The 24,821-nt window shown below is 48.2% G+C and overlaps 2 protein-coding genes across 2 annotated transcripts in view; both read right to left on the bottom strand.

Moving 5' to 3' along the window:
• LOC130580094 (acyl-CoA (8-3)-desaturase-like) overlaps window positions 1-5,175 on the bottom strand; it is an 11,339-nt gene extending 6,164 nt beyond the window's left edge. The window contains exons 1-5 of the mRNA XM_057377369.1: window positions 4,901-5,175; window positions 2,248-2,358; window positions 1,641-1,838; window positions 535-636; window positions 250-378 (exon numbers count right to left, since the gene is read on the bottom strand). Coding sequence (XP_057233352.1) covers window positions 250-378; window positions 535-636; window positions 1,641-1,838; window positions 2,248-2,358; window positions 4,901-5,119 — 759 coding nt within the window. The 5' untranslated portion in view covers window positions 5,120-5,175. The remainder of the gene's footprint in view (window positions 1-249; window positions 379-534; window positions 637-1,640; window positions 1,839-2,247; window positions 2,359-4,900) is intronic.
• Window positions 5,176-14,040: 8,865 nt separating this feature from the next.
• Window positions 14,041-21,781, bottom strand: LOC130580092 (acyl-CoA (8-3)-desaturase-like). Its single transcript, XM_057377367.1, has 12 exons — window positions 21,245-21,781; window positions 19,148-19,258; window positions 18,685-18,882; window positions 17,894-17,995; window positions 17,634-17,762; window positions 16,447-16,507; window positions 16,223-16,299; window positions 15,658-15,755; window positions 15,242-15,338; window positions 14,960-15,039; window positions 14,487-14,612; window positions 14,041-14,268 (listed from the first exon to the last, which is right to left on the bottom strand). Exons 1-12 carry the CDS (start codon window positions 21,764-21,766, stop codon window positions 14,217-14,219), a joined length of 1,653 nt encoding a protein of 550 aa, XP_057233350.1. The 5' UTR covers window positions 21,767-21,781; the 3' UTR covers window positions 14,041-14,216.
• Between the last annotated feature and the right edge of the window lie 3,040 nt (window positions 21,782-24,821).

Below are 24,821 nucleotides of genomic sequence, written 5' to 3'. Positions count from 1 at the left end.
CCCCTGGAGCTGCCTGCAAGGTGTTGGCCCTTACTGAAGCCTTTGCTTCTCAGGAGCTGGTRCCTCAGCGTGGCAATAACACGAGACTCTCAGAGCTTGGAATACTTTGGGAATTACCAAAGAATCCCAGAATTGTTTGGGTTAGAAGGGATCTTAAAGGCCACCTCATTTCAAGGCTGGGCTGTTACCATGATATATTATACACATATCACCCTCCAGCTTTCTGCCATTAAATCTGCAGTTCCAGACCTCCACGGAGAGGGTCCTTCCCAGGCTGAAGAGRAGAGGGTGCATGTTGAGGTCGGGGTCCTTGCGGAAGCAGTTGGGCTTGGCGTGGTGCTGGTTGTGCAGGTGGTTCCACCAGCTGGCAGGCAGCCCCTGCGTGGGGAGAAGGGGAACACCAGGGATTCAAACAGAATATCAAGAATCAAGAATCGCACCTCTGTTTATTTCAATTCCCTCACAGGAGAYATTGCCTGGATTTAGGGACACTCCCATCCATTGCTTAGCCCCAGAGAACGCTCCCACCCGTACCTTCAGCACGGTTAGCACCACCATCTGCAGGATGTGATTCCACCTGGGCTTCTTGAAGACAGAGCAGTGTCCCAGATCGTGCTGGAACCAGCCCATCTGGATCTGGGAGACAAAAGGATCACTGAGGAAAGAGAACTGGCTGCAATAACTTGCCCTGTCTCTGTAACTTCAGAGTGTGAGTATCATCCTCCTTCTGATGTGGGGAAGAAATACTCCCGGGGCTGGGAATGTCAATCCAGGCCACTGTCCATTAGAGMTGCTCAGTTCCAGATATTGGTTTCATCTGGAATGCAGGGAAAGCAGCAATGCATCATTGCAATTAACTGGACTGTCCCAGCAGGSAATTCTGTTGCTGCCATCACAAATTAATTATTTGTAATCCTAGTAACCAGCTAGGAAGTGGAAGGATTTCCAAATTCATGGCTTCAATGCATTCCATATTCCCATGGAAATACAAGACTGCTCTTGGAGGGGTAACTGCCTTAGCAGATATTAGGCAAATAAAACAGGTTAATAATATAAATTAGCTCAATTTCACCTGCTCCAGGGAGATCTGAGAAAACTTAAGGGTTCAGTGCTAATAAGAAAATCATGTTTTCTTCCCCCCTTCACCCCTCAGTTCCTTCCATCTAAGGGCCACAAATCCCTACTTCCTCCTTTCCTACATCCACCCTGACATGGATCCTGCCCTTCTATGGCTGAATTTATTAATTCGGCAGAAAACTGTTCAGGGCTARTGGGAACAGCTGGCTCATAAAGGACCCAACAAACACCAGAGCCATCAGACAGAAGGAACAGGGAGCCGAAATTGYAGGTTGAGAAAGAAATACTCCCTCTTTTTGCTGGGGCAAGCAATTAGATCATCTGATCCCATCTTGTGAAAGAGCCAGTTCCACAASAACCCCACCATACCAAGGGAGCAGCCTGTCAGCAAAGCGATATTTGCCACAGGCAACAGAAATCGTGACGTAGAACATGGTTATCATCTTCGGCCAGATAATGGGATTTAAGGCGAGGCAATGGCTGGGATGTGAACATTCCATTAATCCTCTCCACCCAGAAGAGCCAAGAATGTCTGCAGCACTGAGCAYCCGTCAGCAATTTACCTGGGCAGTGGTGAAGAGCATCATGCTAGCCAAGACAGGCAGCAGGGATAAGCCAAAGTGCCAGAGCACGARCCAGGATGCAGCCTCCAGCACCAGGACGTGAAGGAAAATCAGGGAGAAGAAGAAGTAATTGGGCCTCAGAAGTCCCATCTTCTCAATGGCACAGCGCAGCTCCCGAAAATCCTCCAAGAGGGATTTCTGTGGGTAAAGAAAAGGGKTTTCTGTGGGTACAGTGAGTGTTAATGCACTATTAACTTTGAAAATGTCATGRAGCAGAGCTGGGAACCCCAAAGCAGCCACGGAAGTTGGAGGAGATGTTCTGTCAGTGGAGGTTCTGGGCCAAAACAACCATGAGGTCAACAAACCTTGCTTTTGCTTTGGGGCTGAGACATCCCAGTGGGGAGAACTGAGCAGGATTTGGGGCTCTGGAGCTCATTCCTCACACCCAGGGGTGGATTTAGTGATGCTGGGAGAGTCATGTTTCTGTGCACGGATACCTCCTGCCAACCCACGGTGTCAGAGGACATTCCTGCCACCTCTCTTGTTTTCCTCCTCCTCCTRTGCTGAAGCCTGAGCCATTCCCACCTCTGGAATCTGGGGCACTCACCTTTTTATTAGACTCAAAGCTGGGTTGATCTGGTGCCAGCTCCCCGATCAGCAGAGATCTCAGGTACTTTTTCACCAGGGACTTGTCGTTGTGAAATGCCACAAAGGCGTCCTGAGRGACACAAAGGGAGGGAGTCAGGGAGGGCAAGGTGAGCGAACACCAGAGGCTGAGCCTCTCATTCCCCAGGCATTACAACACAAAATCCTGCTCCCCTTGTCCATTTTTGTCTCTCCTGTCGCTCTTTGCCATCGTCTGGAGCTTGGCYCAAGGAAGCTGGAGAGGTTTCAAGAGCCCAGATTTCACAAAGGCCCCTGGGTGAGGCTGGTCATAAAGATGAAAGGGTTTGATGAACAACCCTTTGCAGAGGGAAACGTGTTCTTCCATGTGCTTGCTTCAGCACAGTCTTCCCTAGAAGGCTCCAGCCAGCAGCCCTGCCCTATGGATGGGACCCAGGAGCAAGGAATGAGGTGTGTCTTTGCTGTGCTTGGGATAAGGCTTTGGAATCCTGTCTGTGTAACTCTAAGGCCAGAAAAACCAAATGCTGAAGCCTCAYTATTCAGCAGCACAAACTGGGTGTCTCTCACAGCTCCCTCCAAATTTGCAGACTGGTTCATATTTTGGGGAAGTGGGTGACACCAATGACACAAAAGTGCCTGTCCAAGAGCCATTTCAAATCCCAGTTTCAAATCAAACATAAACAATGGATAAAGGATGAGATTCCAGATGAATCAAAACTCTTCTTTATCTCGTGTCCTTAGTAGATTTTCCAGAAGAAAGGTAAAGAGGCTGGCCATATTATTTTTTTACTTCCAGAAAGAGCGGATGGAACAAAATCCTGGTTTTGAACAGTCTGGTTTCRCTGATTTTGGCTCTGAAAATCAGCATGGAGGAGCATGACCCAAATAATCTGCACAGGTCTGGTCAGGATCAAGTCCCTGGAAGAGGACAGAGGACTTGCTTGGAGCCTCTTGGCTGGAGACAGTCTCTCTCTCAGTATTTTAGTCTAGAAAAAGTCAGAACAAGGTGACCTTTTGGACATTTGAGCTTTCCTACAGACACCTAGTGACCCTTTGTCACAGTGACAAATGAACAACTCYGTCCAGATCCAGAGGACTGGGGAAATCTTTCCATCCTGATTTTGCGGCACTCATCCTACAGGGCTTTATCCATTTTTCTATCACTCCCACTTGCCAAAAATTKGGATTTAATCCATAGATATCTATCCTGAAGTTTGGAAACAGGAGCCAGAATCCTTTCAAGCAGAAACTCTTATCCATGAGATCAGTCTCACAGATCCTTATAACTGAAAGCCTCTCGATCCTGCATGCCCTTCCTCCTCCCTGATCTTAGGCCCTGATTAGCATCTTAAAAGAGATAAAGAACTTTCACCTGCAACGCACATAACTCACATTTGACATCAGTTAAATGTTCTGCAATGGTCTTCTTTTGTGTTTGCAAAATAATTCCCACAAAAGAAGAAAATCCTCACTATATGTAGGCAGTTAGGAGCTCTGGAGCATTCAGAACTTCTTGGATCCTGGTTTTAGGTTAAGTTCTGCACATGTAAATTTTAGAGACACCTCCCAGTCCTGCTTTTCTGTGCGCATTTCTTAGAATTTATGAACAAGCAGCATTTTAAATGCAAAAAGAGTGATTGARATTAGCAAGGTCAAGACAGAAAATGTTGTTATGATGCAACACAAATCCACATTGAGCTCACAATTTTGGCTACTGGTTGTGGTCCTGTCTTCAAAGRGATATAATACAGCTAGAAGTTGGAAAATACCTTTAAGAYCAAGTAAAWTCAGATTGTAATTATTGCAATAATAAAAGCAAGTAAGATCAAAGGTAATTTTTTTAACACATTCACTGCAGGTTAAAGCCCCTGGGTGCCYACAGATACAATGATGTAAATGCAGGTCCTTGCAGGAGCTGGGAGGACATGGCTTGGGGACAAATCATTCCATGCATTCTGCATTCCTTGACTCCTGTAAAAGTCCAGTGGCAGGAAGCGCAGGAAATGGCACCAGGATCTTTGGGCTGGCCTGTGCTCTGAAGGTCGGTGAATTTGGGAGAAACCCAACAAGACTCAAACCCCTCCTTTTTTCTTCCTCTGAAAACACCAGGAATTTTTCTGCCCCACTTTTACACAGGGTCCAAGAGATGAAATGTGAAAAATAACTGATCTGGTCCATTTTGGGCTGGGACTTAGGGAGTGTTATCCCATTCCACATGCTGAAACCCGAGGGATKAGACAGGCAAAGCGACTGCCTTCAAGTCAGAAAGTCTTGTCATGACAAGATTGAAATCTCCCACATCACGAGTTTATGGCCACGTTTCCAACTCTCAGATTTCTGCCTATTCAGAAGTTCCGTGTCTCCTTTCAGCACAGCCTGGCAGATCTGCTTAGAGTTTATTATTCCTGCCAACAAGTGCCAAATGATTTCAGAGAAATCCTCTAGATCACAGATTTTTTTTGTGGGAATCCCTGGCAGATCTGTGTTCAAATATATYCGCAGGACTTCTCCTTATGTCCTGCAGCCCGAGGTCATTGCGCTGCTCTCTCTGGCCGAGCACAGTGACGGCCACCACCAGACGGGATTCCCACCACGTCCTCCATCCCTGCCTCCGGAACCGCTTTCCCATCTCTTACCGTGGCATCCTGCCCGGCATAGTGCCTGATAACCCGGCTGCCCCCGGGATGCCTCTTGGAAAAGGTGCTGACATCGTAAACCTTCCTGTCGATCACCAGCCACTGCTCCTTGCCCTGCCCGCGGCCGTCGCGGCTCCCGACCTCTTCCCAAGTGAAAAGCCGTGGGAAGGCTGGAACGGCTCCCGTGCCCTTCTCGTCGGGGCCGGTCTGCGGAGCCATCCGCGCTGCAGTTCTCCGTGGCCGGGCTGAGGSTGGCCCATCCCCGGCAGCCCGTTATACAGCCCCACTCCAAGCCACTCCCTGCGCTCCCAAGGGCTGGTTGGCTCTCCCCGCCCAAACAAACCCTTCCCGAGCTCCCTCCTCTTCCAGACGCTCGGACACACCCGTGAGGAGCAGCCCTGCTCTTTCTCATCCTCTCTGAGCTGCCTTTGCAAGGTCTGACTGCTCCACTCAACACAAGCAGGAATAAAGGGAGAAATTTTGGGAAGATCCCCTGTTACCTCTGAATGGCCTCAACACCACCCAAAAACTTCAGGTTGCCCTTGGTCATTGAAATTTTCTGTTGACCCTGGCATTCTAAATCAGTGTCTTTCTTAATCAAAAATTGTTGATTGAATTGCCACCAGATCAAAGAAAGAACTCATTAAGAAAACATTCTTTATTTTCACTTAATTTGGCTTCTATATTGATATTGCTTCTATATTGATATTGCTTCTATATTGATATTGCTTCTATATTGATATTGCTTTGCAAAGTTGGTTTCAGAGTCTCCTGTATATTCTTGAGTCATGCAATCATCTAATTGTTCAAGTAATTAATTCATGAGTCTGTAACATTAAAATATGTAGGAATTTGCTGCAGTAGTAGTAATAACAGTGATAAAAATAAWAATAATAACAATAATAAAAAAMMCAATAAYAATAGCAATAACTGTTAGCACCAACTTTGGCTGTAGGCTCTGAYTTTCCAAACCATGCTTAAAGGCAATGTTGACATAATTAACTTTACTTAAACACTTCTCTTGCAGAGACCAAGCCTAAGCATCTCTGATATTGAGAAGATCTGCTGTGCAATAAAGAGGTAGAGAGTTCTCTGCTGTGATAAAAGCAGCAAAAAGGCAATGTCAAGTTTTCTATGAACTCGATTTTGCATCTTACCCAGAAAAAAACTAAGCAATACGTATGAAATATTGCCCTACTTGAGACTTAGCAATGTCTTAATCCTGATTGGGTTTTTTTTAATCCAAAATTCCAAGTCTTGGGTGCTTTTGAGGAAGGGACAAGCAGCAGGCAGACATGGTACAGTCTGTCCCCGTGGATTTCCATCCTAACTCTGTAACGCAACACCAAGTTAAATTCTAAATCATGAGTTCTCCCCCTTGCCCAAAACTTTCTGTTTCTGAGTTTATTAGGTCTATAACCCCAAATATGGCAGTGATGCTCAGTCCCTGCCTAAAACCTGCCCAGCTGCAGGTCTCAACTCTCTCTTGTGACAGAGTTTCCCAGGTAATTCCCACACTGGGATTCCAAGAWAACAGATTGTTGTCTGACCTCCCARTTCTGATAAGGACTGAAGCTGCAGACTTCAGGCAGAACAGCAAGATGAATAAAGGTAGAAAAAAAAGCCAAACTACTTTCTTGACCAAAGTACCTCAGCAGGGTGTGGCACTTTCTCCGTCTACCTGCACGGAGTGGGCAGTCTTCTGGCTGACACAGAAGCCCAAATGATGCAATTCTAATACTTGAAATCACGTGGAATCTTGCAAATTAATCAGTCAACCCCCAAACTGACATTTCAAAGCTACTGACATGTGGCAATGGMTGATCCACCCAAAGTAAAGGAGAAATGTGACTGCTGGTACTCATCAGAAAACAGTGATAAAAGAATGGGAGGAATAATTTCTACCCTGCTATCACATTGTGTTTTGAAATTCTTTATCTTGCTCTAAATAAGAGCTGAGAGTGTCCACGCTAATGATGTATTAGTGTGCAGCGTCTTACCGAAATCGATGTTCAGTTCTTGAGGTGGTGTCAATAAAATATGCAACAGTTTGCGCAATTTCCCGCAGATGTGGGGTTTTGTGCACATGTGAAAATATYGAGTTACTCCATAGCTGGCTGAAAGTACAAAAAAACCCTTCCCATGGCCCTGTATTCCGGCTTGTAAACGCAGCAGCCACTTGAAAAGGAGGAGATAAAAYGTGGGCCTTGGTTTCGGTCTTTGAGGAGATGGAGGATAAAGAGCCAGGAATTTATTGGAGTGAACAAATCCGGGATGTCTCTGTCAATACCCATAGTCAGGAGTTGTGGCTTTCACCGTTAACACTGTGGCTGCCAGCAACCACCAAAGTGCTGGACTTTTTGGGAATGCTGGGATAATTGTCCTCTGTCTTAACAATGCGTATCAATATTTACTGTCTGAATTTATTTAGCRTCAGATCCCACCCAGAGGGATCTGTCACACCCACTGATATTCTGTTCAATTAAAATCCCTTCCCAGCACGAAAGCTGCCTCTGTCTGTGTTATCCAGGTCACCAAACAGATCCCAGAGGCGCTCAGGCAGACAAAGGCACAGTCCTGCTCACCCAGAGGAGCGATTGGGAAACCCGTTGGAGTGGATTTACACCACACTGGGTGTTCTGCAACCGCTGCCCACGCGCCCAACGTGGAGCTCGTCCTACGTTCCCGGGAGCGGGTGCTGAGCTCGGAGCTGCCCCACAGCCCCGCTCCTGTGACTCACAGGCTCCTTGCACAGGCATTTGGCACCACTGCCCACATTTCCAGAAGGGCACRACGCAACTGCTCAGCTGCTGCCTCAACGCTTTCATCCGCCGACACGTAAACATTTGCAACTTTCACTTAATCCGCTGGAGAGAGAGGGACCAGAAATAAATCCAGTGTTGACATATCCCAGAGAATCTCGGAAGTGGTTGATGGTCTTAGAGGCTTTTCCCAGCATTTGTGATCCTCTCATTGCTAAGAAAATCTTCCTTTCTGGAGAGGATCTCTAAGTTCTGAATAGGATTTTTTTTTTTACAGAGTTTGCGTGGAACCTCCCAAGTGGGAACACCTCCCAAGTGAGGCTCCTGGGCAAAGCTGGGTGGAGAACATCAACTTTACAAGCTGTAGAGTCTCACCAGAGTTGTTAGAGAGAAGACAGACAGCTGGGTTGAACATGTCTCCAAAATTAGCTGTCAACAGCACAGAGAGCTGGAAAAGCATGACCTCGGAGGAGCAACTACAAAATTACAAACACACCTGCACTTCCCTCTGGAAGCAGAGCTGAGTCTCYCTGCCCTGCCCTGGCTGCTCTGGAGCCATGGAATAGCACTTCTGATCAGAGCAGAAGTGATCTGAAAGGCCTCTGCATCAGCAGGAAGGTGCCACCTTATGCTGATTTAAAGTAATTTAAATTAAATTATTTTGGAAAGTTTGTCTGGAATGGCGCTCGCAGGGTCCGGAGCCCTTTGTGGAGAGCTCAGGGATGCTCTGCCCTACAGAGGYTCCAGGGAATTTACCTGCACCATCCACAGCCAACACACAGCTTCCTGTGCACAGAGTCTGCTTTTCTTCCCAGATTTCGTGGACTCCCCTTCAAGGCTCCTTTTTCTGTGACCATGATGTTCCCCTTCCCAAACACAGCCAGGAAGCAGAAATAGTTAAAACTATTTTATCCCCAGCATTAAACTTAAYGGGGAATCACGGAATCCATAATTCAGGAAAAGGCTGAGTTCAGAAAGAACTTCTCAACCTTTTTGAGAGACAAAAAACTTTGGCAAAATTTTGTTTTGGAAAGGAAAAAACAAATCCAATGGTTGCCTGCTTGATAAGAACATTACAAGACACCAGGTCTGTCAGAAGCAAAAAAAGAACCAGGTTTTCCCTTTTTTAGTACATTCTGGGTTAATGAGACATCATCCTGTATCTCAGATGGAGCTAYTTATCAGGAATTCTGTGTCCCATGAAATGGGAAGAGAAASCTAAAGCAAAACCAAGKGAGTTTTTAYAGATAGAAGCAAGTTTGCAATGGARACCCTGCTYTGAGGGGTTTAGTTTGCTCAGATGTTCAAAGTCTTTATTAATTTTCTTTCATTCCTTAGTCTGGATATCAACAGTAAATTAAAACAGGTTGTTTTCCTTTGTGAAAGCAATCTTTACATCCTTTGCAAAAGAGAAATGAAATMTGAAAAGCTGCCTGTAAAATGCCACGCTTCCCCTCCCAGCTTTGGGTTACATTTTATGGGTAAACAATAAAAGCCCAGGATAAAAGACATTTAATTAGCATGAGGGCTAAAATCAGGCTCTGTAACAAGGCCTGTGAAACTTCTCATCTAAAACTCCCCACAGAACAAAAAATTACATTAAAACAAAATATTTATTGCATTTCCTATGAAATAAACCCTTCACCCCCTCCAGCTTCATGTAARTCAGAATCCCAGGGCCTCTCCTGTGGCTGTACGATCTCAATGAAGCTGATCTAAGATTACAAATTCTGTAATTCTCCTCTCCCAAGAAGAACAAGACACAACATGTTCCGAGATAAAATTGTTAAACTCCTGTAACAAATCCATTTTGTWTTCTCACTGTTGCATATTTGGGGTTGGTTTTTCTCAGACCAGGCAGCGTTTTTGTTGTGTTTTCTGTGCCCAGCACAGGGCACCCACTGCTCACAAACTCCTGAATGCTTTGGCTGCCTAAAGTCGGGCATCCACAGAGGGAAAGCTCTCCAGAAGGTGCCCGTGATGGAAAGTTTGCTTTAATACATGGCTTGTGCAACTTTAATGAGGAACAAAGTGGCCTAAGCCAGGATTAAGACACYCACGGTGGTTCCAGGGCCTCTGCAMGGAGCACCTTCCTCYGTCCGCCTTCCTGGGGGCTCCAGTACCTGCAAGAAACATGGCACAGCCTCCAGCAATATCTGGTCACAATTCCTGCCCTGGCCCTAAATTCAYCCCCTGCCTCTGTCCTTCCTCAGACACGGATTTTGGGGCAAATTCTTAGGGTGACTTGAGTGTTTTAAGCTTCTACATCCTACTCTGCCCACAAGGGCAGCACTTGTAATTTTTGTGTTTTGCTACTTGTTTTCTTTTGTAAAATATAATTTTTCTTCGACATTTCAGCAACTTCTATTTGTAGTTCCAGGACCTTTTCACTATTCTTTATATTCCCAATCAGCCTCACAGGTTGTCCCTCATCCCTCCAAAATGCTCTCTTAAGTTTGTTTCTCCCCTTTGCTAGGGATCTAAATCCCATAAGTTTATATTTATTCCTTCATTTTGGTAACTTTGGAATATTTGGTGAAGACAGAAATATTTGTGGCTTTCTAGTCTCACACTTTTCTGATCTTCCTCTTGGATGAGGGGAGAAGAGGGAATAAAACAAAGAAAATCTCAAAGCCTGAGCTCATTGCAGCATCCTCATTCACCTTTTATTTCACTTGGGCAACATCCAGCGTTTCTTACSTCACCTTGTTTCTTTTTGCTAAGTGATTGGGAGATGATCTGGAGAGGAATTCAGGCTCACTTGTTAGAACATTGGCAACCCTCCTTGCCAGCAGAAGTTATCATTTCCATCTGGGTCTGCCACTAAGTGATGATTTAGTGTTCATCCCAAAAGGTCCATTATGCAGGAGGTGAGCTAATTAGGATAATACTGCCCTCATCTCCTCTCCAGCCAATCCAAACATTTTAAAAGCAATCATCTCCTAGAAAATTGAATTATTCTTGAATTTTGCTATTTCCCTTAGAGGACAATCCATCAGTGATCCTGATAATTGGGCTAGTTAACCTAAACACTAAAAATTTGCACTGGCACCATGTCTTGAACTGGTATCGATCCACACTTTAGCTGCTAAATATTCCTTTCTTGAATATTGGCAGATTGAAGTATTTTCTGCTCTAAAACTTCTCATTTTATGATCAAATCACTSCCTCTTCTTTTATTGGGCTCAGGAAGCTCTGACAATTTTATTCCCTCACAAAAAACAATCACCAAGCTGACAAGAGCCTAAATGATGACCTGCAAAAACCAAAAAAGCCAGGCTGCTTTTTGTGAGCAAAGCCAAGGGAGATTACTGTGGATCAATCAGACCTTTGGAAATTCTGCCTGAGGGCCACCACCATAACCAGCATTTCATATAAGCTGTCATGGGTGTATCGTTCTTTGCTGCTGTTTCAAAACTTTTCTTGATGGAAATTCGTCCCCTTTTTCTGAACACTTAACACTGGTCCCTGCAGAAGATGAAAACCACAGAGAAACCTCTTCAAGTTTCATGAAATCCTCTTTCTTTCCCACCCATGAGCAATGTGGCATTACTGCACTCATCCTCTATGCCTGACCTGTCAGGAAATCTCATTATTTTCCTCATAAAAGAATCTTGGGAAGCAGCAAATCCTCCTGTTTATGAGCGACTCGGCTGCGTTCATCATCCATCCCGTGTGGATCTGCACTCATCTTAATTTCTCCTTCTTTCTTAAAGAAGGGGAGAATTCCATAAAGAACACCATTCCCCTCTTCAGGAATTCGGGATAATGAGTGCAAACACATCCACAAGTTGGGCAAGGACTGCAAATCTGCACCWTTAACAAGTCCAAATGAGTGGGTGTTGGGAAGGGGAAAACGACGGAGTTTTCCCATCACCCTTTACTGCCTGAACATCACCCTGACATTTTTATAATCCCAGCTGCTCCACTGCAGAGGATGTTTCTCCCTGATTTGGAAGAAGTGATTTATTCCAGGCTGGAGCCACCTCTTTGTGCAATGATATTCCATATAACAGGATCACCCTCGAAGCTTTATGAACCTCTGACTGAAGTTTTTAAGATCCCATTTGTTTTCTCAGAAGATCTTCAGGAACTACACTGTCTTCTCCTTGCCATGGGCAGGGRCACCTCCCACTATYCCAGATTGCTCCARACCYCATCCAACCTGGCCTTAGACACTYCCAGAGATGGGGCAGCCACAGCTTCTMTGGGAAATCTGTGACAGRGTCTCACCACGCTCACAGCRAAGAATTTTTCCTAATATCCCACCTAAACCTCCCCTCTTTCAGTTTGAAGCCATTCCCCCTTGTCCCATCACTCCATGCCTTTGCCAAGTCTCTCTCATGATCTGATCCCTCACTTCTAATCCTCTGGGATCTCCTCCTTCCCCTCTGATGTCTGACTGCCACCCTGTGGCTATCCCWCAATGTTCAGGTCCCATTTTTAAGGCTAAAGGGTTTCCACTAGATGGCAAATTTGGGGCTGGTGTTCTTCCAAAAACATGTATTTCAGTGTGTTTCTAGAGCCTGGAAAACTCTCTGGAGAAAAATTCTTCTCGAGCCTGCAAAACTTTCAGCCACCTCAGCACGGTCAGATCTGGTCATGCTGAGTAAGATCCCCTTTCAGTCTTACCCCTCGGGATTGTGACTCTGCTCATCTGTGTTATTTTTCCTGGTCATCCAGGCGTTTGGTTTATTGTATTGKGGATGTTTCCTCTTTATTGTGGCAGAGAAAACATAGGAGAAGCACATTCTGGAGAAAGAGGTTTGTGACAGTTCTTTCTCTGCAGCTGTGGAGGGGCATTTGTTCCCCTTTTCACAGCATGGAGACTTTTGCACAGACATATTTTACTCTGATAACAGCAAAAATTGGTAAGATAAGGAATTTTATTAACAGACTTTCCTCCATCCACAGGTGTAATAAGAGGGAAAGAAATGGAGCAGGAAAAAACGAAGGTAAACCAGTAAYTAAGGCCCATTTTCTTTATGGTTCTAATCAACAGGTGTTTAACGATTATTTTATTAYTGCCATTACAATTTTATCCTGTGCTTAACAACACCCTTGACCTGGGAARATGCATTTCCTCCTTTCCCTYGACACCTCATTCTCCTTTTGGATGYTGATTGGAAAAAAATTCCTCAAAATCAACCCATCCTTTCTGGATATTAACCCACCCGTCCCTGGGTGATGGAGCATCTTCCTTAGGGATGTGCCAGGTGCTACATCCTAATTTGGCATCTGTAATGTTGGTGCAGCAAATGCAAAGACCCTGGAAAGGCATCAAAGCTTTTCCAATAAATCCCACAGGACACGTCCCCTCCCTGGGGTGTGTTTGGAAGGCACCTCATCCATGAGAGGAAGACCAGCAAGGTTTTGGCTGAGGATTGCCTGGGGACACGCAACTGAATGAAAGTTAAACACTTTGAAAGAGCAGTTTGACCCCAGCACCTTCCTACCATCCTTAGGTGTATCTGCAGCTCGGGCAGGAACACCTCACTCTCCCTGGGCCAGGAGTTAGGAATTATCTCCTTTCAACAAATCACCCAGAGGTTCAAAAACCCCAAAGCTTCAGGCAGTCACAGAGTGATTACCATCCCTCTCCACACAGAATCACTGTGGGCTGGTTTGGGTTGAGAGGATCCCAAAGCTCATCCCACCCCATCCCCTGTCCCGGTTTATGGGATTCCACCAAACCAGGCTGCTCCAAGCCCCATCCCACCTGGCCTGGAACAMTTTTGCTTCCCTAGTCACSCCTGTAGGGCCCYGAGCATGGATGGSACAGGTTTCTCTCTCTCTTCTGACTCTCAGCAAAGGGCTCATAACACTCCAAAGTCTGGCACTGCAGAAACCACCTGCAGATCCCCCACGAAATGTCAGCAGTGGGCAAACAACCCAAAAGAGATGTGGAGGGCAGCATTCCCACAGAATAGAGCATGAAGAAAATCTTCCACTTTCCAGTTTCCCTTCCTCAATTAGGGCTCTGATTAGATCCTATTCCTAGAGAACTGCTGCCTTCTCCACCTCACCCACACATGCACAAATTGGTCTGGAGTCTCCCTGTCGCAAACAAAGATTTGAAAATACTGAACCTACCCCGTATTCCCTAGAGCTTCCACATTTCCCTAACTCCCACATTCCTTGATTTCATGTTGTCTCAACTTCCTTACCATGCTCACAACCAGAGCCACCCCAAAAAGCCTATGTTAGATAAGAAACATCCCTCCTACTAACTCAGCAAATGAAGGGTCARCTGATGGAAAAGAATCTGTCCCCAGCCCCAAAGCTTGGCCCAGCTCAGTGGGACACAACCTCCTCCATCCAGCTTTTCCCAAGAACTCAGCACCAGAGAGGAGGAATGAAAGAAGCACAAGAGAAAAATTAAGAGCGCGTCTTTTTTGAAACAACAACAAAAAAATCATATTAATTACATTCATCCATGGAATTAAGCGGCACCACCTCTGGCTTAGCCAGCTCTCCTCAGTGCAGGATCTTCAGGGTGACCACCACAGGAGGCAGCAAGGCTGGTGAATTCCTCTGCAGGGATCCACTGCTGCTTATTTGTGGAGATAGGCGTCCAGCCAGAGCTCCCCCGAATCTTTCAAAGAGCTGCCAAGAGAGAAACCACGCTTCCTCAGAAACAAAGGAACGAGCCCCATGCTCCATCCAGAGCCTCGTGGGGAGAATTCCCACCTACAGATGAAGCAAAGGAGATCATGGAGCGATTTGGGYRGGAAGGGACCTTTGGGAGTGCCCCTTTCACGTCCCTCCCATTTTTCCCATAACRCTGGAAAACCTTTGGCTTTCCAAAGGGGGTCAACACTCACTGCACGATGTCRGCGAAGGCYGTGAGCAGTGGCTTGCACTGGTACTCGATGCCGTGCTTGGCACACAGGGATTTCACCAGAGGGGCCACCTTCCAGTAGTTGTGCCGTGGCATCGTYGGGAACAGGCTGTGGGAAAAGGAGGTGAAGGTTCCATGGCATCCATCATCCCTCTGCCCCTCTGCTGTGCTCAATTCTGCTCTGCAATGGTCCCTCTTATGTCCCTTCAGTGTCTGTGCTGGGAAATCTCCCATCTGTGCCAGGAATTCTCCCCTCTGTGCCATCCAGCTCAGATCTGCAGTTATGCTGGTGCTCACCGGGTCACCAAAGATTTCCTTTCTGGATCCCCCGTTCCCTCCCCGCACAAAGAGCACAGAACCAACCCAACATTTCCTTCTGCTCCTGTCTCAGCTGGCAGAGGGAGCTCACAGCCTCCTCAGCCCCTGGAATTATTGCCACCCCCTGCCCCCACTCACTGGTGCTCGATCTGGAAGTTGAGGTGGCCGCTGAACCAGTCATTGAAGAAAGACTGATGAACGTTGCAGGTTGCCTGGAGCTGAGAGGGGAAGCAAAAGTCCTGTTTTAAGGGTTATTTTRGCAATGCCCCTTCTCAAACACCGCTTCCTCATCCCCACAGGAATTCTGGCTGGGCACAACAGCTCCAGGAATTATTTCCAGCCAACACCAGGTGGCCAGGCTGAGATAGATGGACTTTGCATGGCCAGAACTGACGCGGATCTGCATAAATAAGGTCTCACCTGGGTAGAGAACCAGTCCACATTCTTGTCGTAATCGATGTGCATGGGGATGTGATTCATTTGTGTGACCCAGACAAACCAGTTGCTCTCTATAAACCTGTGCCAAYGCAGAAAAACACCACAGATCACACACCCATGACATGACAAGTCAGCACAGAACACTTGTGGGCACACCAGCTGGGTGCTGCCTGACAGAATGAACACCAGGAACCCCAAATATCTGACCAGATCAGACCTACACACACCTYCCATCTCCTGCAGCCTGGCAAGAAACCTCCCCTGTCCCACTGAGAGGATCAGGAGAGAGAGGAACAGGGAGTGATGGAAAAAACAACCAGGAGGCTGGAGAAAAGCTGACACAGAGGATTGATATAAACTGGGCAGAGAAAAAGTTGGATTTACAAGTTGCACAATACCTGACTAACAGGTGGAGCCCCAGGGTACCCTTCACCCCCAGGAAGGGCAAGTAGGTGAGGTAGAATCGAATGTAGAAGGACARCATCCAGGCCAGGTCCTGTAGAGCAGAAGACAGGGAAAACTTCATTAAAAGGAAAGAYTTTTGACCTCCAAATTTACCATCATTCCCTCCAAAACCTCCCATAACATCTTCTACTGATTGATTTTTCCTCCCCAGCCTCATCACAAAGCAGCCAGCCATTCCTGTGYTCAGGAATTGTCCTGGTCCCACGAGCCCAGCAGAGGGCAAACACCAGACAGGACACGCTCTGAAGCACCACGTTTTCCTCTGGATCCGAAAAGGAGCCAAGCAGTGAGAAAAACCAAACCCCAGAACACCAGGGAACATCTTTTGTTACCCAGTGGACCTTGCACGGAGAAAAGCTGCGTGGAAAACACCATTCCCCAAATCCTCTGCTGTAGAYGCACGCACACGTTTCCAGAGTTCCTCCCAGTAAATCTGGCACTGGAATTCATCCCTAAACCCAGGAAAATCCCACCCTGGGCCCCCTGGAGCTGACTCACCACCCACTGCTTCCGCTGCACGGCGAAGTAGAAGATGTACCACTGGAAATAGAGCGGCACCAGCGCCGGGGGACCGACTGGAGGGACAAACAGGCAGGAATTCATTATCCCAGTGAGATGGGATGGGATGGGATGGGATGGGATGGGATGGGATGGGATGGGATGGGATGGGAAGGGGTAGGATGACTGCTGGCCATGGAAGTGCGGAGGGGGAGGTTACTCACTGATGAAGAAGTACTTGTGCTGGTGGTTGTAAGGCATGAATTTCTTCTTTTGCACACCGAGCTGTCAAAACACACAAATTACTCAGGCCAGGAAGACCCCTGTGCACACTCTCCTCACCTTCCAGATGCCCTGTCCAACCAAGCCAGCATCCACCACCCCCTGGAACCTCASCCTGGGTGAATTTTCACCCTGCCCTGGGTGCCCAAGGGGCTCGGCAGTGCCTTGCACACACACCATGACCTGCACAGGAGGCTCTGCCCCTACAGAGGGCATGASCTGCCTAAAAATACTGAAATTGAAACCCACACAAGCAGTTTGCTGACCAAGCAGAGCTCCAGAATTTTAAAAAACCAAAAGCTGTGGCAGTTAGGATACTGCTGATGAAGATGACAGTGTGTGGAATTCCCTCCTCCTTGGAATTAGCCTGGGAAGCAGAGAAAGGAGCATCCAGACATGAAACTGAGTCCATGGGAATGAGGGTGAATAGATTATCCTCGCTCTGAGGCTGCTCCTTTTTCAGTGCTTGCTGTATAAACATAACAGATCATGCCACTGGCTTCCTTGAAAAATGCCATTGTATCCCTGGACGTGTTCAAACCAATTCCCAATAGCCCATCCCTTAATTACCATGCAAATCAGAGCACATAAACTGACACTAAGAATTTGCATAACTTTTTTTAAAGGACCAGCAAATGCTAAAGCCACTCATTAACTTCAGAGCTGTACCAGGAATAGAGCTGGACTCCAGATGGGAGCCACTCTGACACCCACTGCCAGGCTGAGACCACCAAAATAGCTCCTTTGATCAGGAATTGTACAAGTTCCAGGCTTGTCATCTGTTGCTTCCATCCCCAAATCTCTACAATTAGCCACACTGGTCTTGCTAAAAGAGAACAACTTGTAATTCTGATCTTGATAAAGCTGCAAGTCTTCAGCAGGGGAAAYACCAACTTGCAATTGTGGCAAATATTTCATTCTTATCTTCCCACACTGCAAAAACAACTTGGAGTGAGATTTTGAGAATACCAARATCTCAGAATTACTGGAATATCACCGAGGTATTTTAGGGACTGGCRGAAAGCAAAGCAGCACTCTATAAAATCAAACTAATTGATGTCCAAGCTCTCTGCAGCTTCCCAAATCTGAACCCTCCTGCTGCCYCCTCCCAGCTTCCTTGGGGTCTCACCTCCACAGAGAGGGTTTTCCCCAGAGCAAAGAACAAGGGGTGCATGTTGACATCGGGGTCCTTGCGGAAGCAGTTGGGCTTGGCGTGGTGCTGGAARTGCAGGTGGTTCCACCAGCTGGCCGGGGCTCCCTGGGGGAAGGGAGGAGAAGAAAATGCCCTAAAGCAGGTGGATCTTCCATCCTGGGTTGTCACTTTACCCTGGGGTTGGTTCTGGCCGCAGGGCAGGGCTCTGGCAGCCCCTCCCCACAGCCAGTGCCCACCTTGAGGTGGCCGATGACGAACTTGTGCACCCAGTGGTTCCACCTGGACTTGCTGAAGACTGAGAGGTGTCCGAAATCGTGCTGCAGCCAGCCAGCCTGGGCCTGGAATTAAGGAAACAACAGTGCTGATGGGGAAAAAGAGCTGTCAGGAGGGTCTGGGTCTGGAAAGAGCTTTCTTCTTCCACTCCCATGCTCCTCGCATCGTATCCACTGCCAGCACCCCATCCAAACTCTCTTTTTTCACTACAAACCAGTGCACTCCAGACTGCCTAATGACTTTTAGTCCTGGACGGTTGTTTTCACGAGGAAATGGGGGAAAAAAAAACCCATGGGAAAAAAAAAACAGCCACGGAGCAGAGAACGGGCATTTATTCCCTGACAAAACTGCTCTGAAATCGGCAACAAAGTCTCCTTTAAGGAGCAGCTTGCTGCTGCCTCCTCCGAGTACTTGTAATTCCAAGGGGATCAGTTGGCCACRGGAGGAATAGCCTGGGCTTTGAGAGCTGCTCTGCCCTCTCCTCTAACTCCCTGCAAGTTCCCATGGGAACACGGTGGCTTGGCCCCTGCATGCAGCCTTGGAGCCCRGGAGCGTGGAAGAAGGAAGGCTTTGATGGAATATGGGAAGGAAAGAGCAAGGCAAAGCCTGCCCCACACAGCAGCATGTGCAGCTTTGCCCTTCTGGTGGAATCCGGAGGGAAGCAGGATTTGGRGAAGTCCGTGATGGTAAAATTTCTCCTCTGCTCCTAAGTCCCAAATTTGGCTTTTTGGGCTTGTTTTGGGGAGCTGCTCACCTGAACAGTGCCCAAAAGCACCGCAGAGAGGAGGAAAGGCACCAAGGATGCTCCAAAGTACCAGATGATGAGCCAGGCTGCGATGTCCAGCACCAAAATGTGGCAGAGATAGAGGATGAAGAAGGCGTGGTTGGGCTGGAGGAGCCCCATCTTCTCCACGGTGGCACGGAGCTCACGGAAATCCTCCACCAGCTTTTTCTGTGGGGACACCCCAAAGCACCCACCGGTCGGAAAATGCCTCAGGAACATGATGAAGAGCTCAGTTTTCCCTCTCAGGGATGAAAAGGGGGAAAACTGAGGGTCACCCCAAGACAAATCTTTGCTAAAACTACAAATAATGACAGGAAATGCAGCTTCAGCCGACAGTGATTCCCAGAGATCATGTGATATTATGTACATGGAATTCTGCGTGCCAGCTAAACAGCACAATTTCACCCCAATTTCACATTTTTAAGGCACTCACATTCTTGCTGGGCTCAAAGCTGGGCTGATCTGGTGCCAGTTCCCCGATCAGGAGTGGGGCCATGTATTTCCTCACCAGTGCCTTGTCAAGATGAAAAGCAATGAAAGGATCCTGAAACACAGACACAGCAACAGGGTGGAGAAAAAATACATCATTCAGGTGGAAGCAAAAGAAATCTATTCCATGATATGCTGGACCATTCAAGGGATCCCTGTTAGGGAAACCTGTTACTTTTATCATTTAAATGTACTGTCAATCTCCATGGAAACCAGGTGAAAAAAAAATCGCTAGTGGCTGCTCTCACTGAAGATTCTATCCCTATATTTAAATTACAAATCCTCTGGGCACTTGGACATCGAATTCCTGACCTCCYATTTACCTCCTTTTCCATATTTCCCTCCTGGTGCCCAAACTAGCATATGTTTACAATCTCCCTCAGCCTAAGGGTGAGGGTTTTTCATTTTCTGAGATAGTATTTGCTTGCTGGGCATCACTTTGTAAGATTCCTGCACCATGCATTGCTTATCACTACAATTGCCAGCATTGTGTGCTTTTAAAATAAAATGTGCTTTTCAAAGATCTCTGGTCAGGAAAGGGGTTAAAAAAACTGGCTGATGTTGCCAGCTCTGGGTCAGCTGCGGCATCCTCCCCGCTCAGGGTCACTGAATAAAGGAGGGAAAGAGAGAGAGGAACCAACATTTGCATTTTCTCATTGCAAAAGGGGAAAAAAAATAATGGGGAGGAGTGTGTGGGCAGAGCAGGGGAGGATGGYACCACACATTCAGACCAATCCATTCCATGGAGGCTGTAAAACCTGGGAGCGCAATCCCGGCCAGAGGTGAGGGGACTGATTGAACCTCCTAGAAATCAGAAGAGCAAACCAAAAGTGTTCCTCCTCTACTTCCCATTTGCCCCTGTGCTTGAGGAGTCTGATTTGTTTCACCCCCGTGGACAAAACCATTGGAAAATAAAACTTGGCAGAGKTTTCTGAGTGGTCAGCAGTTCAGCTGCACCCGGCAGTGGCACTGATATCATCACCTAAAGAATGCAGCTGGCTGCAATCCCACCATCCAACCATGGGCTGACCCTTTTCTGCTCACAGAACCCCGGAATGTTTGGGTGGGAAAGGCCCTTGGAAGCTCATCCCATTGCCTCCTGCCATGGGCACYTCCCRCTGGCCCASGCTGCTCCAAACTCCATCCAACCTGGCCTGGAACACTTCCAGGGATGGGGCARCCACAGCTGCTCTGGGAAACCTGTGATGGGACTGTGACAATTTACATGTGCTCCCTGCCATGTGGAGTGGTGCAAATTCATTTCTTCTCCTCGCCTTTTAATGATATTCACACCATGGAATCTTCACGTGGAGATCTCCAGCTCCATCCTGACTGAAATGTAGTCCATCAAAACCACCCTAGAGGTGGATTCACACCCAGTACCCACCCTTGGGTCCAAACACACGCATTTGCAGAAATAAATGGAAAAAGCACAAGCAGACAAAGGAAGGAAACAACCGTGGCAAAGCCACCCCACACACAGCTCGAACAGCATTTACTCCGTTCTGCAACAGCCGCTGGCACTCAGGCACGAATGATTCACTTCTTTTTCGTGACTGAAACGCGACCTTCAGTGATATCCTGCTCTGGTGCCATCTCTCGGGAACGCGGTGCCGGGTTCGGGAAGTTCGAGGAGGGCGAAGGCGCAAACAACGCCTCTGTCTGTCACCGCGACACCCGCGTGTGCCACACGGGTGGCAGCATGCGACATTCTCCCGCCTGCAAAAATTACCGAGCGGTTTCGCTTTTCTCCGCCGGTCGCAGGCGCGGGTTTTGGTCATTGGGAACRACAATCGCGGGCAATTCCCGGCGGAGCGTGCGCCCTGCGCGTTCCCGTGCGCCCTGCGCGTTCCCGTGCGCTCTGCGCGTTCCCGTGCGCCCTGCGCGTTCCCGTGCGCACGGCAAGCAGCTCACCGTGTGTAAGAGCCGGGAATCCAAGCGTGCCACGCGTGTGTGGGCATCCCGAGGGATCCTCCTGGCGCTCAGCCCCGTCCCTCCATCCCTCCCTCCCTCCCGCCGGGGCCGCAGCCCGGCCGCTCACCGTGGCGTCCTGCCCGGCGTAGTGGCTGATGACCCGGGAGCCCCCCGGGTGCCTCCGGCAGAAGCGGCTGATGTCGTACACCTTCCTGTCGATCACCAGCCAGCGCTCCTGCGGCGCCGGCCCCCGCCCGTTCCGCTGCCCGATCTCCTCCCAGGTGAAGCGCCGCATCGCCCCCCGGCCGGGCTCCGAGCCCTCCATGGCCGGGATCGGCTCGCCCTGGCTCGGCTCGGCTCGGCTCGGCCCGGCTCCGCCTCCCCGGGGCTCAGCCCGGTCCCACCCCGGCCCCTCCGCCCACTGGGCTGCGCTCGCCGAGCGCCCGCCCCCGGGGCCGGAGAGGGGCGGCCGGGATGCTGCGGGGCCCGGGGGTGGAGAGCCGGGGCGGGGGGAGTTCGGGCTGGGATGGATCCCGCAATCCCCGCGTCTGGAACAGCCCTGGGAGAGCCGCGAGTCCCCAGCACSGCCAGGGCCAGCAGCCACGGAATCACGGGATCGTCCGGGTGGGAAGGGACCTCGGGAGATCATCCTGCCCAACCCCGTGCCGAGGCAAGGTCACCTGGAGCAGGTGACACAGGAACGCTTCCAGGTGGGTTTGGAGACTCCAGGGAGGTCCCTGAACAGCCTCATCCGGAGCTCTGCCACCCTCTATGTAAAAAAGTTCTTCCTCACGTTGTGGTGAAACTTCTGGTGTTTCAGTTTGAGGCCACGGCTCCTCATCCTGTTGCTGGGCACCACCGCAAAGATGTCCCCAAGCACCACATCCCCCCAGGCCATCCCTCCGGTGACTCCACCACAGAGTCTGGTCCAGGGCTTGCCAAGCCTTCACAACAATTTTCCCTGTTCCAACCTAAACCTCCCCTGGCACAGCTTGAAACCTTTCCTCTTGTCCTGGCACTTGTCACCTGGGAGAAGAGACCAACCCTGACCTGGCCCCACAGTCCTTCCAGGGAGTTTCCCTTTCCCACGCTCGAGTTCCTTCTTTGRAACCGCTTTTACCACCTGTTTCTCCTTATTTCTGGGCTGAAGGTGACTTCACTTCCCTGCCCTTGGTTTTGCTTCCCCTCTCCGGCAGATCCCTCCCTCTCTTCCATCTGTTCTGCCTCTCCCTTCCAGCTGCCTCAGCCTCTCCCGTTCCTGAGGCTCCTTTTGGCTGCTCGTGCCTGRATACGCAGCCAGAGGGAGGGAAGGTGTTGCCACAGGTAAATCACATCAACACCCTGCAGATGATTCTTCAGACAACAAAAATAAMGCTGGAAGGGTGAGTGATGCCAAAAAAAGAGCAATCCATCTTCCACACTGAGTCACAAATTAAAAATTCCTCTCCCCACTCTCATCTCCCTTTCCGCCGGCGCTCTGCCCGAACTCTGGTTATTGATTCTGGATTTCTTTGTTTCCATTCACACCTTCCAATCTGACCCAGTTACAGCAATTCCAGCTGAAGGTAACCATAGAAACACACAGAGCCACCAGGCTGCATCCCCTCGCCTTCCGAGCATCACCTGATGGCTGCATCTCCTCTCGGGATTCTGCGCCTGGAAAACACCAAATCGAACGTTTTTATTTCATTCCCTTTGGCRATTCATGTTAATAAACACCAATCAATATGTAGCCTCTTTTAAAATGTAACAATTATACTCAGAACAATGCAGTAATTATTTCAAATCACATTCCTCCTCCCCCATTATCAATTTCCCAACAGGATATTTATCCTAAATTTAGTTGATATTTATGACATTTTATCATGAATACTGGGGACACGCAGAGATCAGTTCTCTTTTTCCAACACRCTGCATTAAAAGCAAATAAATTCCATCTTCCTACACAAGCTAAACCTTTGGAAACTTGCTCTACGGGATCTCAACAGGCAAAAAGCACCACTGAACTTGTTAAAATCTGCTCTTGTTCCCYTCATATGCCTCCTCTGGTTTCAGCAGCTACAAGGGATGCGTTAACACCTTTTAAACACACTTTCCCCAGAGAAATTATACAGCAGCCCTTGGAATTCCCTTCCAAGCTCCTTCTAACATGAAATCCCCTTAGCAGATGGTTCCAGATCAGCCTTGGAGGGGCTCCTGGAATCACCCATCCCTAAGCAGAGATGGTTTCTCTGCCCTGCCAGCAGCACTCTCTCTCCTGCCTTTGCCACGCTCGGGATCTCAATGGGTGTCTCAGAGACAAGAATGAGATCTTTGTCATAAAAACCACCAGGGAAAAATACCAGCTGCTGTTATAGACTCACCAGCATCTTGCACTCGGCTGGGACTCTTGGCATCAGTCCCTGCTGGAAAAAAATTAACCAGGTACAACCAGTCCTTCAGTGCCCTGACTTTTTCTTTTACCTCCACTGCTTCCATCTCCGTATCTGCTGCCACCATCTCACTGTGACCCAGCCCTCCAGGCTACCAGGAACCACCAAAAATCCAAGGGGAGGGAAGAGATGCTCTCTGGTTCKCTCTTCTGATCTTAGATGACTGGGGATCATCAGAATCTGGAGAAAATATCCTAAAATTCTGTATTTCACTGCCCTGATTTGGCTGGAACATGCTTTAAAACACCCAGGTGACCTGGGGGATGAGGGATCACTAAATATTTGGGCATCTGGTGATCAAACTTATGATGGGGAATATGGACTGAAAGGATGGCAGCATTTCTTTTCCCCTTTTAGGGAAAATGAGTTACAATGATGGATGATGAGGTCTGAAACCACTGGGGAAAAAAAAAAAAAAAGGAAAACTAACAAATGCTGAAAACCAGTTTAAAAGGCCAGAGTCTAAAAGAAGACTCAAGTTCTTGGCTTTGGTTCAGCATAAAAAAAGCTGAAGGTCCCGGGCACAGGGGAATTGTGGTGGCGTGATTTACAAGKCTCTGTCATCGGTGCAATTAAAACAGCCACGCTGATGAAGCAAATGCCACAGGAAACCACTAATTTTGTCATTGTGTTACTACCAGGGAAGAGCCTGAAGCTCCTGACAGCTCCCTGTAACACCACCCCCACACCAGGCTTGGGATCCGCTGCAAGGATCTGAGTAACACCAGCAGAAGGGGGAGAGACTGGAAGTTTATTCCCTTTATTCCTGTTTTATTGTTGAGAATGAGCTGGAGGACTGGAATAACTCGGCCTGAATGAGTCAGTGTTGAACTCAGAACTCTTTGTTTGGGTTGCTAACTCTTTATACCCACAAAAAGTCCTGATTTTGCATCCCAAAAGTGTCTCTTCAGCCCAAAYTCACTTCATGGAGTGTTCACTCAGTGCTCTGCCCTAAAAAAAATTAGATAAAAAAAGGCTGGGATTCGGGAGGAGTTTGCATCTTGCCAGGAAAAGCAACCAGGAATTACTCTGTGTAAAGGATGAGATAAAAATAAAGTTATCTTTTGTCCTTCAGAAGGCAAAAATTCAGATTAGCAACCGAGGGAGTGAGGCTGGGATTGTTTGGGGTTTTCCACTTTTGAAAGCAAAACCCAAGCAAGGAAAAAAAGAAAGGATCTGAAGATGACAGGGGAACACTGGCAGGATTTTCAYTAGAAATTATCACAAAGCAGCATCAGAACAGAGCTTTTCTCTYCTTATTCCTGCCCTGAT

The sequence above is a fragment of the Malurus melanocephalus genome, unplaced genomic scaffold (assembly GCF_030028575.1).
Source record: "Malurus melanocephalus ecotype Western Australia unplaced genomic scaffold, MMel_1.1 scaffold_310, whole genome shotgun sequence".
Taxonomy (NCBI): Eukaryota; Metazoa; Chordata; class Aves; order Passeriformes; family Maluridae; genus Malurus; species Malurus melanocephalus.
The sequence above is the reverse complement of the archived record's forward strand: the minus strand, read 5'-3'. Positions and strand labels throughout refer to the sequence as shown.